The 13,932-nt window shown below is 43.4% G+C and overlaps 1 protein-coding gene across 4 annotated transcripts in view; it reads left to right on the top strand.

Moving 5' to 3' along the window:
• GBF1 (golgi brefeldin A resistant guanine nucleotide exchange factor 1) overlaps positions 1 to 13,932 on the top strand; it is a 173,611-nt gene that overhangs the window by 143,414 nt on the left and 16,265 nt on the right. For 2 of the 4 annotated variants that reach the window (XM_032231642.1, XM_032231645.1), the window contains exon 33: positions 533 to 735. In XM_032231642.1, coding sequence (XP_032087533.1) covers positions 533 to 735 — 203 coding nt within the window. The remainder of the gene's footprint in view (positions 1 to 532; positions 736 to 13,932) is intronic. The other 2 variants (XM_032231643.1, XM_032231646.1) reach the window with 1 other exon arrangement.

The following is a 13,932-nucleotide window of genomic DNA, read 5'->3' on the forward strand; positions in this document are numbered from 1 at the left end:
GGGCTGCTCAGCCGCGACAACTCTCCAAATAATTTTTTTTAAACAGCAAGGAAATATTTATATAATCTAGGTGACTTGATTTCTCATTACTATACGCCACCCAACAAAGCAGAAGAAATAGCTAAACTTTTTGCTGGCACTTTGTCATTTTGAAGACGTCTAACCCTTTAAAGTAGTTTATAGACAATTTCTGAAAAGGAAATGCAAACACGATGTCCTTTGGAAGGCTCCAATGACAACTACAATTTCCTCATTTTCTAGTTGGTTTATCCTTTGGAGACTGCTGTCTTGGGTAGCCTCATTTAGAGAAGGCACTGTAGGGAACAGTTTGGGTGTTATCATGTCACTGTTTGCCCAGATAGGATTAAAGGAGCTGATCTATTTTTCAGTTCCCTGTTACAGTCCACCACTTTTCCCCAGAAATTATTCATTTATTTAATTGGGCTATCTTTATCTAGCTGTAGATAAAAAGGAGCAAATATCAATGTGGAAATATTGAAAATTAAAGCACCACTGTATATTGTGTTTACAGGGTGTAAATCCCAGGAGAAAAGAGGAAAAAATCATAAATATGACTCCAAATCAGCACGGTTTAAGAAGAAAGCAAAGGAAAACTCTCTGAGACACTTTAAAACCTCCAGCCAACATCAGCACCGTTCCACTAGTGAAGATGAGGATGAGGATGAGAGTGTCCCTGCCAGTTATCACACTGTATCTTTACAGGTTAGTCAAGACGTAAGTATAACCATGATTTTTTCCTCTCCCTGTGGTTTTTCTAGTGTAATATCTATACTTTAACTGGATATTCACATTGTTTTATCTTATGTGACTTTTAAAACACAAATAGCTCATAATGAGAGGGGGAAAGGGAGACAGATCTGAATCAGATTGTCAATGGGGCCTTTCCTATAATTATGAACATTATTTATTTATTACGTTTCCATCCTGCCTTCATTACTTTATAAGTAACTGCAGGTAGTAAACATACACAACACACTTTCCTTTTCCTATTTAAACCAAGTGGGTATTTCATGCCAAAGGTGTGACTGGAACATATGATTTCCTAGTTTCTAAGACAGAACTTTAATCACTATGCCAGTTTGAATTGGATTATTAGTTAGAGAATCAATCTTCTATCCTTGAATGCTGTAAACTAAGTGTAATCGCAAATTTTGAGTGGATTTATGTGAGTGGTAATTCAGAAAAGATAACAAACTATGTATTTCAATGGATTTTTTGAAGATGTTTAACAAGAAATAAAGAAACAAGATTGTTTGATACTTGTTAGCTTGAGATTTAATGTTCATTATTACACTAGGTAACATCTGTGGTAGAAGGGAATGCAGTTTGCTCTTTTTTTATATAAATTTTTATTTTAAACACATAAGCACATCAACAGAAACAAACACATGACTTAAAAACAACATAGGAACAATAAGTTCCATCGTATATCATACAGCAGTTCCGAATCAGTTTCTTTGCAGTTAGTGTTTTCCCTTCTATACATTTCTATCTTGCGTTCATAATCTCCTTATTCGTTATCCATTTTTATGTACAATTCTTTATTTATTTATACTTAGCTACTTATGACCAAATATTATTTACCTATATTGTGCTTTATATTTTTACTGTCATTTATTCTCTTACATACAGTTATAGGTATACATTCACATAGGTATTCTTTTTCTTTGCCATTCTTATATTATTATTATTCCATTTAAAAGGTTATAAGGTATAGTTTGGAATGCTTTGTTTACCATCCTTCGCACCTGCTATGACACCACCTTATTTTCTCTTTCTTTTCTTTTCTCCCTCCCTTCCTTCTCTATTTCCTTCATCCTCTCCTTCCCCTTCTTCCTTCCCTTACCTCTCCCCTTCTCCTACCCTCTTTCTTCTCCTTCCTACCCTCTCTCCTTCTCTTTCTCTCTCTTCCTCCCTCCTCTCCTTCTCTTTCTCTCCCTTCCACCCACCTCTCCTTACCTCTTTCTTCTTCCCCTACCTCTCCTCCACATTTCTTCTTCCTCTCCTACTATCTCTCCTTCTCTTTCTCTCTCTTCCACCCTCCACTCCTTTCCATTCCTTCGTTCCTCCATTCTCTACTTCCTTCCTCCCCTCCTTTCCGTTCTTCCCTTCCTTTCTTTTTCTATTGTTATAGGTGTCTCTTTCAAATCCCGGTTTATGTTTTCTTGGGGATGGTATTTCCACAAGCCCATTTTTGTTTCATATCATTTCCTTTTTTCTCTAACATTCTACAGTCTATATGCCAGCTATCGTTCTGATTTGATTTCACCAATCATGACCCCCTTGTTTTACTCATAACTATTATTTTTTAGTGTTGTTCTATTCTTTCATTGCTTTTTATTTCTTTGCTCCATCCATCTATACCAATTATCCCATATCTGGTAGAATTCTGATTCTTCCTTTCCCTGCATTTCTTTCATTAATTTATCCATTTCGGCACAGTCCATAATTTTTCTTATTATTTCATCTTCATTTGGGGTTAGTTTGTTTTTCCACTTCTGGGCAAAAGCGATCCTTGCTGCTGTAAGTATATGTAGTATTAGATATTGTATTTCTTTTTTGTATTTCACTGACATAATTCCTAATAGAAAAACTTCAGGTTTCCAATCTAATTTAACCCTTGTTATTGCCTCCAGCCAATTTTTGATCCTTTTCCAGAATTTTTTTGCCTCTTCACAGATCCACCATAAATGATAATATGTTCCATGTACCGAATCACATTTCCAGCATTTTGTGGAGGTATTTGTTGAAATTTTAGCCAACCTTGATGATGCCAGATGCCATCTATAAAGCATTTTGTACTGGTTTTCCTTGTATGGAACTGATAGTGTCATTCTTAAATTTATTCCCCAAAATTTTTCCCATTTGTCTAGTTCAATGTTATAGCCAAAGTTCTGCGCCCATTTTATCATTTGTTCTTTCACAATTTCCTCTTCCATTTGATACTTCAGGAGGAATTTGTATATTTTCCCTATCATCTTTCTATCCGGACTTTGAATAATTTTATCCAATTTGTGTGGTTCTGTTTTAATGCCATATATTTTCTTTATTGCATTTAGTTTTAATTTGGAGGTAAGTTAGCCAATCAACTTTCATATTCTGATATGCCAATTCTTCAATTGTTTTTAAGTTTTCCTGTCTGTCAATTAAGTCTCCCTATCTTAGGATTTTGTTCCAATCTGTAAAATTTGGGAGTGTCGTCCTTTCTGTTGGTGATAGCCAATTTGGGATTTTCACATAGTGGATTTTTTTGATTTTGAACCATTGTTGCAGTAAGGCTCTTCTAATTAAATGATTTTGAAAGTATTTGTGCGTTTTATTTTTGTCATCCCATAAGAAAGTATGCCAGGCGCCTGTCTGCAGGTCATGGCCTTCTAAGATGAGAATTATTTTATTCTTTAGCTATATCCAGTCCTTCACCATTGTGATTGTTACTGCAGATGCAGTTTGCTCTTATTAATATACAGTGGATTTCCCTATCAGTGGCAGTGGGAATGTTGATTTCTTCTTGGTAGTTTTTTTATTAGGCTGTTGTTTGCTGTTTGATTGTTGATCTGATGTTAATCCTGGTGTTAATTCATGTTTATTTGGGCATTGATTGCTGGCAAGGAGGTGTTCTGATCTTTTTGTTTGCTTTTTAACTATTTCCTTCTCTCTTGAGTAGTGTGTAAATGTTTATGTGCCTATTGAAGTCTGAATTGTCTTGAGTGCCAGGGTTCCATGAATTTCCTAGCATTTTTAGACTTAGCTTAATGTGAGATCCTCACAGTTTCCCAGTGGAAAGTATAGTTATGTGATGTGTTGTAAAATTCAGGAGCTTTCATCATGTCTTCTGTTAGTTGGTGTTCATGTTCTGCTAGTCTTTTGCCTGTCTGTCCTACATAGTAACTGTTGCGGACTTTACACCGTTTTTGTAGATGATTCCTTTTTTATTCTTTTGGCTATTAGGTCTTTTAGTTTACTTAAGATGTTTTGGAAAGCTTTATTGATTTGTGTGCTATTATAATGCTGTAGTATTGTATAATATTATGTTAGTTGATTCTGAGATGTTTTTGATGTATAGCAGTATTATGTTTTTGATAGCTTCTGTTAATTGCACTGTAGTGGGTTGAATGGTCATAACCTTTTGATAAAGTTGCATGTGAATTCATTTGATTGGAAGATGTATAGGCAATCTGCTTCCATTTTCTGGGTGTTCAGGGTTGCTACAATGTGTTTGTGCAAAATATGTTTTTACACAACTTCTCTTGTGGGAGGTTGGGTTGTTACTCTGATAAGTGAATACTAGGTTCTTGTGGGCGGTTTTATGATAGACTTGTGTTTCTAATTTGCCACTGTTTTCTCTACTGATGAGGATATCCAAGAACAGGGGTGTGTTGTTGTTTTTGTCTTTTCTTGTAAATGTTATTCTTTTGAAAATGTTGATTGTTTCATGTTATTCCTTTTTTATTATGACAAAACTGTCATGTACATACCGGATCCATACCTTAGATAGAATGCGTGGGAGTACTATAATTTCTATAGATTACAGTCTGCTATGTACTGAGAGGTTAATCACATATGTATTCCTTTAATTTGTGGTAAGGCAGAGGGAGTAAGGCAGAGGTTGATGAGGTCCATGATCAGGTATGTTGTATAGTAGTATGCTGCCATGGATTTTTTTTTTGCTAGTTCTGGGTCTGTGGATATAAAGAGTGCTGTTACATCGAATGAAACCATAATCTCATCTTTGATTTTATTGAAACATTGTAGTGGGGAGTTGATATTACAATATATTCTCTCCCCTAGTGAGATGTTCAAGCTTTCTTGTCAGTTCTTTAGCTATGTTGTAGGTTGGGTTTCACAGTAATGATACAATTGGACCAAGAAATATGTCAGGGTTAGGGTTATTTTGGGGCACCTATGGGACTGTGGGAGGATGGGTCCACTGCTAATGAGATGGGATGAGTCCACCAACTGATTGATCCACTGACTAATGACTGGAGAAAATTAGCAATCTATTAACAATCTAAGAGCAGTGGCACAGTGGTTAGAATGCAGTACTGCAGCTACTTCAGTTGATTGCTAGCTGCCGTTGGGCAGTTCACATCTCTCTGGCTCAAGATTGACTCAGTCTTCCATCCTTCTGAGGCCAGTAAAATAAGGACCCAGATGGTTGTGGGCAATAGGCTGACTCTGTAAACCGCTTAGAGAGGACTGTAAAATTACTGTGTCAAAACTAAGTGTCAGGTTCCGTTCAGGCAAAGAAAACAAACAAGATGACTAGGCAGGTAGTTCATGGTAAATGTAATCTTTATAAGCTATTCCAATACTTCCAACAAACACACAGTGCAAAACACGAGTGAATTAAAGTCAAGTCTGTAATTCCATACTTTCCTCCACCATTTAAACCCTCCTGTCCCCCACCCTCCTGTACCCCGCCCTCTCCTATGCATGCGCAATACACCCAAGATACTCCAATGATGTAACAGACCATGCTGATTTACATTGCCATGCCTGTGCTGGTGCCGTTCCGTATGAAAGTCACTGCAGGATCCGGAGGTCCTTCAAGTTCTTGGCGCGGCAGGGAAACAAGTGTGGCACAGCAGCAATCCAAGTCACAAGACACCCCAGTCCCTAATCTCCCCACCAACGGAAAGGCAGCTCTGAGCCACTGAGTACACCGGGACTGACATTAAGAGCCAAAATCTTAAGATTTATCTTCTATTTCTATTTAAGTAGATTAATGAATGACTGAATGACTACAACTGAATGCAGGGCTGGGTTTTAAATTTTTTTACTAACTGGTTCAGTAGGTGTGGCTAGATGGGGGACATGTGACTGAGTGGGCATGGGCAACTTGGCATCACTTATGCACACTCAGTCACATCACCCCCGTCACCAAACCATGCCCACTGAAACTGGGGCAAAAAGTTTTGAAAGGGGGGGGGGGCCTCCAGCTAGCCAGAGCTAAGGGAGCACCTGCAAACTACCCAGTAAGAAAAAAAAGTTTTTGTCCTCCCCGGCCTCCAGGAACACTCTTCAGGCTTCAGCAGGGATGGGGGAAGGCAAAAACGAGGGCATTGCAGAGTGCTTCTGGAGGCTGGGAGAAGGCAAAAACGCCTCCGTTTTTGCGAAAAACAGCCCATCTCTGGGACCTCTCTAGGATTGGCATGTGCACGCCATTAAAGAAAAGGGGGGAAATTACATTTTTTCAATGAAGATTGTTTTGCGCATGTGCAGAACAGAAAATAAAGATGGCGGTGCCCAGGATAGAACTGGTACAGTCATGTGTCCGGCCGAGTTACTATCTATTCGGCTGAACCAGTAGGAAGCCACCTGTGACTGAATGACTACAGACCAGTTCAGGGGTGGGTTGCTACCAGCATTACTGCCAGTTCAGCGCACAAAAAACCCTTAACTCTGCCATACTACCACCTCTTACAATACTAAACAACACAGTAGAGACCTTCAAATTTCTAGGTTCTATCATATCTCAAGACCTAAAATGGACACCTAACATCAAAAACATCATTAAAAAAGCCAAACAAAGAATGTTCTTTCTGCGCCAACTCAGGAAGCTCAAACTGCCCAAGGAGCTGCTGATTCAGTTCTACAGAGGAACTATTGAGTCTGCACCTCTATAACTGTCTGGTTTGGTTCTGCAACCCAACACAACAGACACAGACTATTACTATTAGTCTTCTCATCGTTCCTAGCACTCCTCCCATTTATAACTGTAGGACTGTAACTTTGTTGCTTGTATCCTTATAATTTATATCGATATTGATTGTTTCCTGATTGCTTATTTATAAGCTATGACTATCATTAAGTGTTATATCTTATGATTCTTGACAAATGTGTCTTGTCTTTTTATGTACACTGAGAGCATCTGCAAAGACAAATTCCTTGTGTGTCCAATCACACTTGGCAAATAAAGAATTCTATTCTATTCTATTCCATTCCATTCCATTCTATTCAGTAGATTAATCTGGGTAATGTCCAGTCATATATGTGTAATTCTTACATCTTTTTTTAGTTTTTAGTTTAACTTTATAGTTTGTTTTCTCAGATAATGAGGTCAATTTTACTTAATGTGAAATTTATATAGGTGTCACAAAACAAGTTGCCAGTTTTACCCTGTTCCTTTTCATTTAAAGGGAATTCTTTTAAAAAAGGACAGAGCAATCTTTTTTCTTTCCAATCAAATCTGTGAACTAACAGAAGGTTAATAGATGTTTATTATCAAAGTGAAAGAATTGCTAATCTACCTTATTGTAGATATTACAATGAAGCTTTTTAAATCAGTCATTTTCACTTTCTTAAAATTATATACACACCATGGTTCTTAGGGTGTCAAACAAATATTCATGACTCTTAGCAATTTCTTTGTCTTGGCCCAGAATTTAATTTTAAGTTTATATGCATACTACAAAGCAATTGCACTTCACTTTGTAATTCTTTCTTTTACAGTAATCATATTGTTCATTCAGCTCACTAAGTTTTCCTAGGATTTAATTGATATCATGACTTTTTCTCAAAATGTTTTCCCCCAAAATCTATCTAAGATGCTGAGAAAACTTTCAATAATGTATATATTTGGATGGCAAGGGAGGCTCTTTGAATAATTACCCTATTTTTCAAAGTAGAAGACGCACCGGAGTAGAAGACGCACCAAGGTTTTGAAGAGGCAATTTTTTTAAAAAAGTAGGTAGGTAGATAGAGGGATAGAGAGGGTGAGAAAGAAAAAGAAATACAGTAGGTAGGTAGGTAGGTAGGTAGGTAGGTAGATAGGTAGAGTAGATAGGTAGATAGAGGGATAGAGAGAGAAAAATAGAGAGAGATGGAAAAATGCGCATGCGCGAGGAAGATGTCTGCCGAGTTTTTCGCTCTGGCTCCGTACAGAGAAAAAAACCCCGTAGAGAGAAGGAATTGAGCTTTGGAGGCGAGCCGAGGGAGCTGAGGCAGTGTGAACTTCTCCTGGTCCTGGGGGTGGCAGTGGACCGCTGAGTTTTACTCTCCAAGGCTGCCACCTCCGAAAGACGCCGGCATCGTGGATTCCGCTGACGCCGCCTAACATCGCGGCCCAGCTGGTCCGTGAAACCCGACCTCCCCCTTGCAAAAAAGCCCCCGTAGAAAGGAGGAATTGAGCTTTGGAGGTGAGCCGAGGGAATTGAAGTAGCGTGAACATCTCCCGGTCCTGGGGGTGGCAATGGACTGCTGAGTTTCTACTCCCCAAGGCTGCCACCTCCGAAAGACGCTGGCACCGTGGATTCCGCTGAGCCGCCCAACACCGCGGCCCAGCTGGTCTGTGAAACTCGACCTCCCCTTGCATTACTATCTGACTGCCGCGGCTGCGATTGCCGCTGTGCTGCTTGCCTGCTGATGTTGGCTCGAGGACGGCGCGGCTTAGCGGCTTAGCGGGTTTAAGATTGCAAGATTGTCTGGCTAAATTGCATTTGGGAGGAAGCCTGATTAACTCTCCGGTTGCTGAGGCCCCTTGAGAACGCCTGGGCCCAGCTGCTGAGGGGAGTATTTACCCCCCTCTTTCCATCTGGGATGAGTTTTTCTTTTTGTTTAACTTTGGCTGTAATTACTAAGAGGGTTGCTGCAATAAACGGACTCTTTGCACATTAGACTCTTTTCTACCATGACTGGCTTTCCGGCTTCTGTTGCTGTTATTGATATCTGGACCTATTCTGCCTTTAACCATCCTCCCCTTCGGACTACATTGAACTTTTTAGAGGGGGCAATCGATATGACGGGTCGCTTGACGAGACCTGGAAGCTTGTTTGCTGCCATTACGACTCGCCTGGATCCCCCCCTCCTTCTGCTCCATCTAGCCCGACCTTCCTCAAGGTGTGTTTCCCCCTCTGTTGGGTGGATTTGGAACTTAGAGAAAAAAGGAGAGGAGCGGAACACCCCTCTTGGACTATATACTGTCTCTTTTTACCATTTGTTATACTGGACTCTCTACTGGTCTTGGCAGAAGACATACGCCTTGTATGGACTTCGCGCGCTGTGCAATTTTAATTTGGTATGATGAGTGCATGGGATTGTATGTGATTGAGTGAATGATCCCACTTTTATCTTTTATTACCATTGTATTTTATATGTTTTAACTACTATGTGGGGACTGCTTGTGTGAGTGAATGAGTATGTCTGATTCGGAGGACCTGCCGGGGAATGTGGGGGTCACTGGGGTGGTTGGGGGGACCATGGACACGGGAGTGGGCCGGAGCATTACGGTCGTAACGGGGAGGGGCAGATATGGCGGGGACTTTAGGGCTGGCCATTACCGGGGAAGGAGGGTTCGCTACGTCACAGAGATCCCTCCTTCCGGCCCTATGAGTTCCACTCCGAGGCCAGATGGCGCGAGTAATCAGGACCCTGGTCTCCGGCTGTTGTCGCTAAATGCCAGGTCTGTTGTTCATAAGGCTCCCCTCGTCCGGGACTTAATTTTAGACGAGGGGGCAGACCTGGCATGTATTACTGAAACCTGGCTGGGCCCGGAGGGAGGAGTCCCCCTCATAGAGATGTGCCCAGAAGGATTTCAGGTGCTGCATCAGCTGAGAGCTCAGAGAAGGGGTGGGGGTGTGGCTATTGTTATCCGGGAGTCTTTAGCACCTCGTAGGATCCCTGCTCCGGAGCTTGTCGGGTGTGAGTCCCTGCTGGTGAAGTTGGACCTCAAGGGTCAAGTGGGTCTGCTGCTAACGTACCTGCCTCCCAACAGCGTTGCAGCAGCCCTCCCCTCGCTCCTCGAGTCAGTAGCCGAGCTGGCAATTGAGTTCCCCAGGCTTATGGTCCTGGGGGATTTCAATTTGCCTTCGCTCGGTGAACACTCTGATGGGGCGCAGGAGTTCATGGCTTCCATGACAGCCATGGGCTTGACCCAAGTAATTCGGGGCCCAACCCACTCTGCGGGTCACATGCTCGACCTCGTATTTCTCTCGGAGCAGTGGACTTGTGATCTTGGTCTGAGGGGTAACGAGATCATACCCCTGTCGTGGTCAGACCACTGCCTACTGAGGCTTGACTTCCGGAGACCAAACCCCCACTGTAGGGAGGAGGAACCGACCAGGTGGTTCCCCCCCAGGCGACTGATGGACCCTGTGAGGTTCCAGACGGAACTTGGGGTTATTCCTGATACTCTCGCCCACAGTCTGGTGGAGACTCTGGTTGCTGCCTGGCACTCGGCAGCATCGGAGTCCCTTGACCTGATTGCGCCACTACGGCCACTCCGAGGTGGCGGATCCCGGAGGCCTCCTTGGTTCACCGAGGAGCTCCGGGAGAGGAAGCACCGGAGGAGACGCCTAGAGCACCTATGGAGGTCCGATAAGTCCGATTCGAACCGAGCATTCCTAACAACCTGCACCAAGGAATACATTAGGGCACTTAGGGCAGCAAAAAGATCTTATATTGCCACCTTGGTTGCGTCCGCTGAGTCCCGTCCAGCCGCCCTGTTTAGGATAACCCGGTCCCTCCTAAATGGGAGGGATACGGGAGACCCCTTGCAGGGTAGGGCTGAAGACTATGTCCAGTTCTTAGCGGACAAAGTTGCTCGGTTTCGGTCGGATTTGGACTCCACTTCTGCAGATCCAGCCGAGGCACAGGTGGATAATTCGGTAGACCATCGCTGGGTTGAGTTTCAGGATGTTGCCCCAGGGGACGTGGACAAGGCCATGAGAGCTGTGAGTGCCTCCACTTGTGTACTGGACCCGTGCCCCTCCTGGCTGGTTGCCAACAGCGGAGAGGTGGCACGGGGCTGGATCCAGGTGGTTATTACCACCTCTCTTCGGGAGGGGCACTTCCCCGCCGCACTTAAAGTGGCGGTGGTGAGACCCCTCCTGAAGAAACCATCTTTGGATCCAGCCGTCCTTAACAACTACCGTCCAGTCTCCAACCTTTCCTTTGTTGGGAAGGTTGTTGAGAAGGTGGTGGCCTCCCAGCTTCAGCGGTCCTTGGAGGAAACCAGCTACCTAGACCCATTCCAGTCCGGCTTCAGACCTGGTTACAGCACAGAAACCGCTTTGGTCGCATTGACCGATGATCTCTGGAGAGCCAGGGATGGAGGCCACGCCTCCATCTTAGTTCTCCTTGACCTCTCGGCGGCTTTCGATACCATCGACCATGGTATCCTTCTGCGACGACTGCGGGAGGTGGGAGTGGGTGGCACTGTTTTGCAGTGGTTCTCCTCCTACCTCTCGGACAGGTCGCAGTCGGTGTTGGTCGGGGGGCAGAGATCGACCCCTAGGCCCCTAACATATGGGGTGCCGCAGGGGTCGGTCCTGTCCCCCCTACTATTTAACATCTACATGAAACTGCTGGGCGAGATCATTCGGAGGCATGGGATAAGATATCACCAATACGCGGACGATACGCAGTTGTATCTGTCCGCCCCATGCCAGCTCAATGAAGCGGTGGACGTGATGAACCGGGGTCTGGAAGCCGTTAGGGACTGGATGAGGGCTAACAAGCTTGTACTCAACCCGGAAAAGACCGAGTGGCTGTTGTGTTTTCCTCCCAATAATTTGGCCAGTGTTCCATCACTCAGGCTGGGGGGTCAAATATTACACCCCTCAGACAGGGTTCGCAACTTGGGAGTCCTTCTGGATCCACAGCTGACTTTTGATTACCACCTGTCGGCTGTGACCAGGGGGGCATTTGCCCAGGTTCGCCTGGTGCGCCAGTTGCCACCCTACCTGAACCGGGAGGCTCTCACAACAGTCACTCGGGCCCTTGTGACCTCTAGGCTGGAATACTGCAATGTGCTCTACATGGGGCTGCCCTTGAAGAGCATCCGGCGACTTCAGCTAGTCCAGAATGCGGCCGCGCAAGTGATTGTGGGTGCACCTCGGTTCGCCCACATAACACCTATCCTCCGTGAGCTGTGCTGGCTACCTGTTGATCTCCGGGTGCGCTTCAAGGTGCTACTTACCACCTACAAAGCCCTTCATGGTAGTGGATCTAGGTACTTGAGAGACCGCCTCCTGCCAATTACCTCCTCACGACCCATTAGATCGCATAGATTGGGCCTCCTCCGAGTTCCATCTGCCAGTCAGTGTCGACTGGCAACTACGCGGAGGAGAGCCTTTTCAGTAGCAGCTCTGACCCTTTGGAACGATCTCCCCGTGGAGATTCGTACCCTCACCACCCTCCAGACCTTCTGCACAGCCCTCAAGACCTGGCTATCCCGTCAGGCCTGGGGTTAAAGATTATAATCCATCCCCGCCCGAATGTTGAATGAATGTTGCTTTACTCTTTTAATTATGTATTGTCCTATATGTCATTGTATGTTTCCCCTTCCTATATAAGTTGTAAGCCGCCCTGAGTCCCCTCAGGGAAAAGGGCGGCCTATAAATAAACTTAACCATAACCATAACCAAATACAGTAGGTAGGTTAGAGAGAGAGAGAGTGTGTGTGTAGATAGATAGGGAGAGGGATAGAGAGAGAGAAATAGAAAGAGAGAGGGAGAAATACAGTAGGGAGGTAGGGAGAGAGAGAGTAAATAGGTAGGTAGATGTTTCCAGGTGTATTTATCCATGTGCTGGAGAAGGAAATTGCTGAAACTTAAGACTTTGTTCCTGCTGGCACAGCACTTGATCAATATAATTCTCATCAGTTAAAGAGCTTTCCAAAAAAGAATTTTTGGAATTTTTTTTGCACTCTGCAAACCTCCGAAAAACGGCCCATTTTTCACAAAAACGGGCCTGTTTTTTTTTTCAAATAAAAGGCATGAATAGCCTTGGGGGTGGGGCTTGCAGAGTGCTCCTGGGGATTGGGTGGCCAAAAATGAGCAAAAACACCCCATTTTTCACAAAAACGGGCCTGTTTTTTGTAAAAAAAAATGCATGCATAGCCTTATGGAGGCTTATAGAGTACTGCTGGGGACTGGGGGGGGGGGCAAAATGGCCCATTCGTTGCTCATTTCTGCCCTCCCCAGCCCCCAGGAGCTCTCTGAAAGCCTCCATAAGGGTATGCATGACCATTTTGGTGAAGAGGCAGGGCTTCGGGAGGCAAAAAAATGTTGTATTCGATGTATAAGACGCACCCAGATTTTCAGCCTCTTTTTTGAGGAAAAAAGGTGCATCTTATACTCCGAAAAATACGATATATCGTTCTTAAAAAATATTATCTTTAATATTTTTTAATTTAGCCCTTTATTCATAACTGATCACTAATGGAATGTCCTCCCTTTATTAAATTGTACATGTATGCTATATGTTGGAAATGGAATGGAGTGCAGTGCAATGCAATGCAACGCAATGAAATGCAATACAGTACTTGGCCAAGTGTGATTAGACACATATAAATTTATCTTCAATTCAGAAGCTCGCAGTCTACATGCAAAACAACAGTGTAATTATAATTATAATAACGGTAATAATAAGACGATCTAGAGAAGATGAGAAGGATAATAATAACTATAGCCATACCACATGGGTAAATATACTTACACATAAAACAGTATTGAGGGAATTCAGTAATCAGCAGAGTGATGGTGCAAGAGAAAAAACTGTCTCTGTATCTAGTTGTTTTGGCATGCAATACTTTGTAGCAGTGTCCTAAGAGGTGGAGTTCAAACAGATTATGTCTAGGATGGGGGTGGGGGTGTTAGATATTTTCTCAGCCCACCTTCTGACCTGTGAAATATACAGGTCCTCTGTGGAAGACAGACTGGTTGCAGTTGGTTTTTGTGCAGTCCATTCTATCCATTGAAGTCTGCACCTGTCCTGTTTGGTTTCTGTACCAAACCAGACAGTTATAGAAGTACAAATGGCAGACAGAATGATTGTTCTGTAGAACTGTATCAGCAGTTTCTGGGGCAGTCTGAACTTTCTGACTTGACACAGGAAGAACATTCTTTGTTGTGTCTTTTTAATTGTGGTTCTAATGTTAAGTGTTCATTTGTTAAATATCCCAGAAAGGTA

This window comes from Thamnophis elegans, chromosome 15 (assembly GCF_009769535.1).
Source record: "Thamnophis elegans isolate rThaEle1 chromosome 15, rThaEle1.pri, whole genome shotgun sequence".
In the NCBI taxonomy this organism is placed as follows: Eukaryota; Metazoa; Chordata; class Lepidosauria; order Squamata; family Colubridae; genus Thamnophis; species Thamnophis elegans.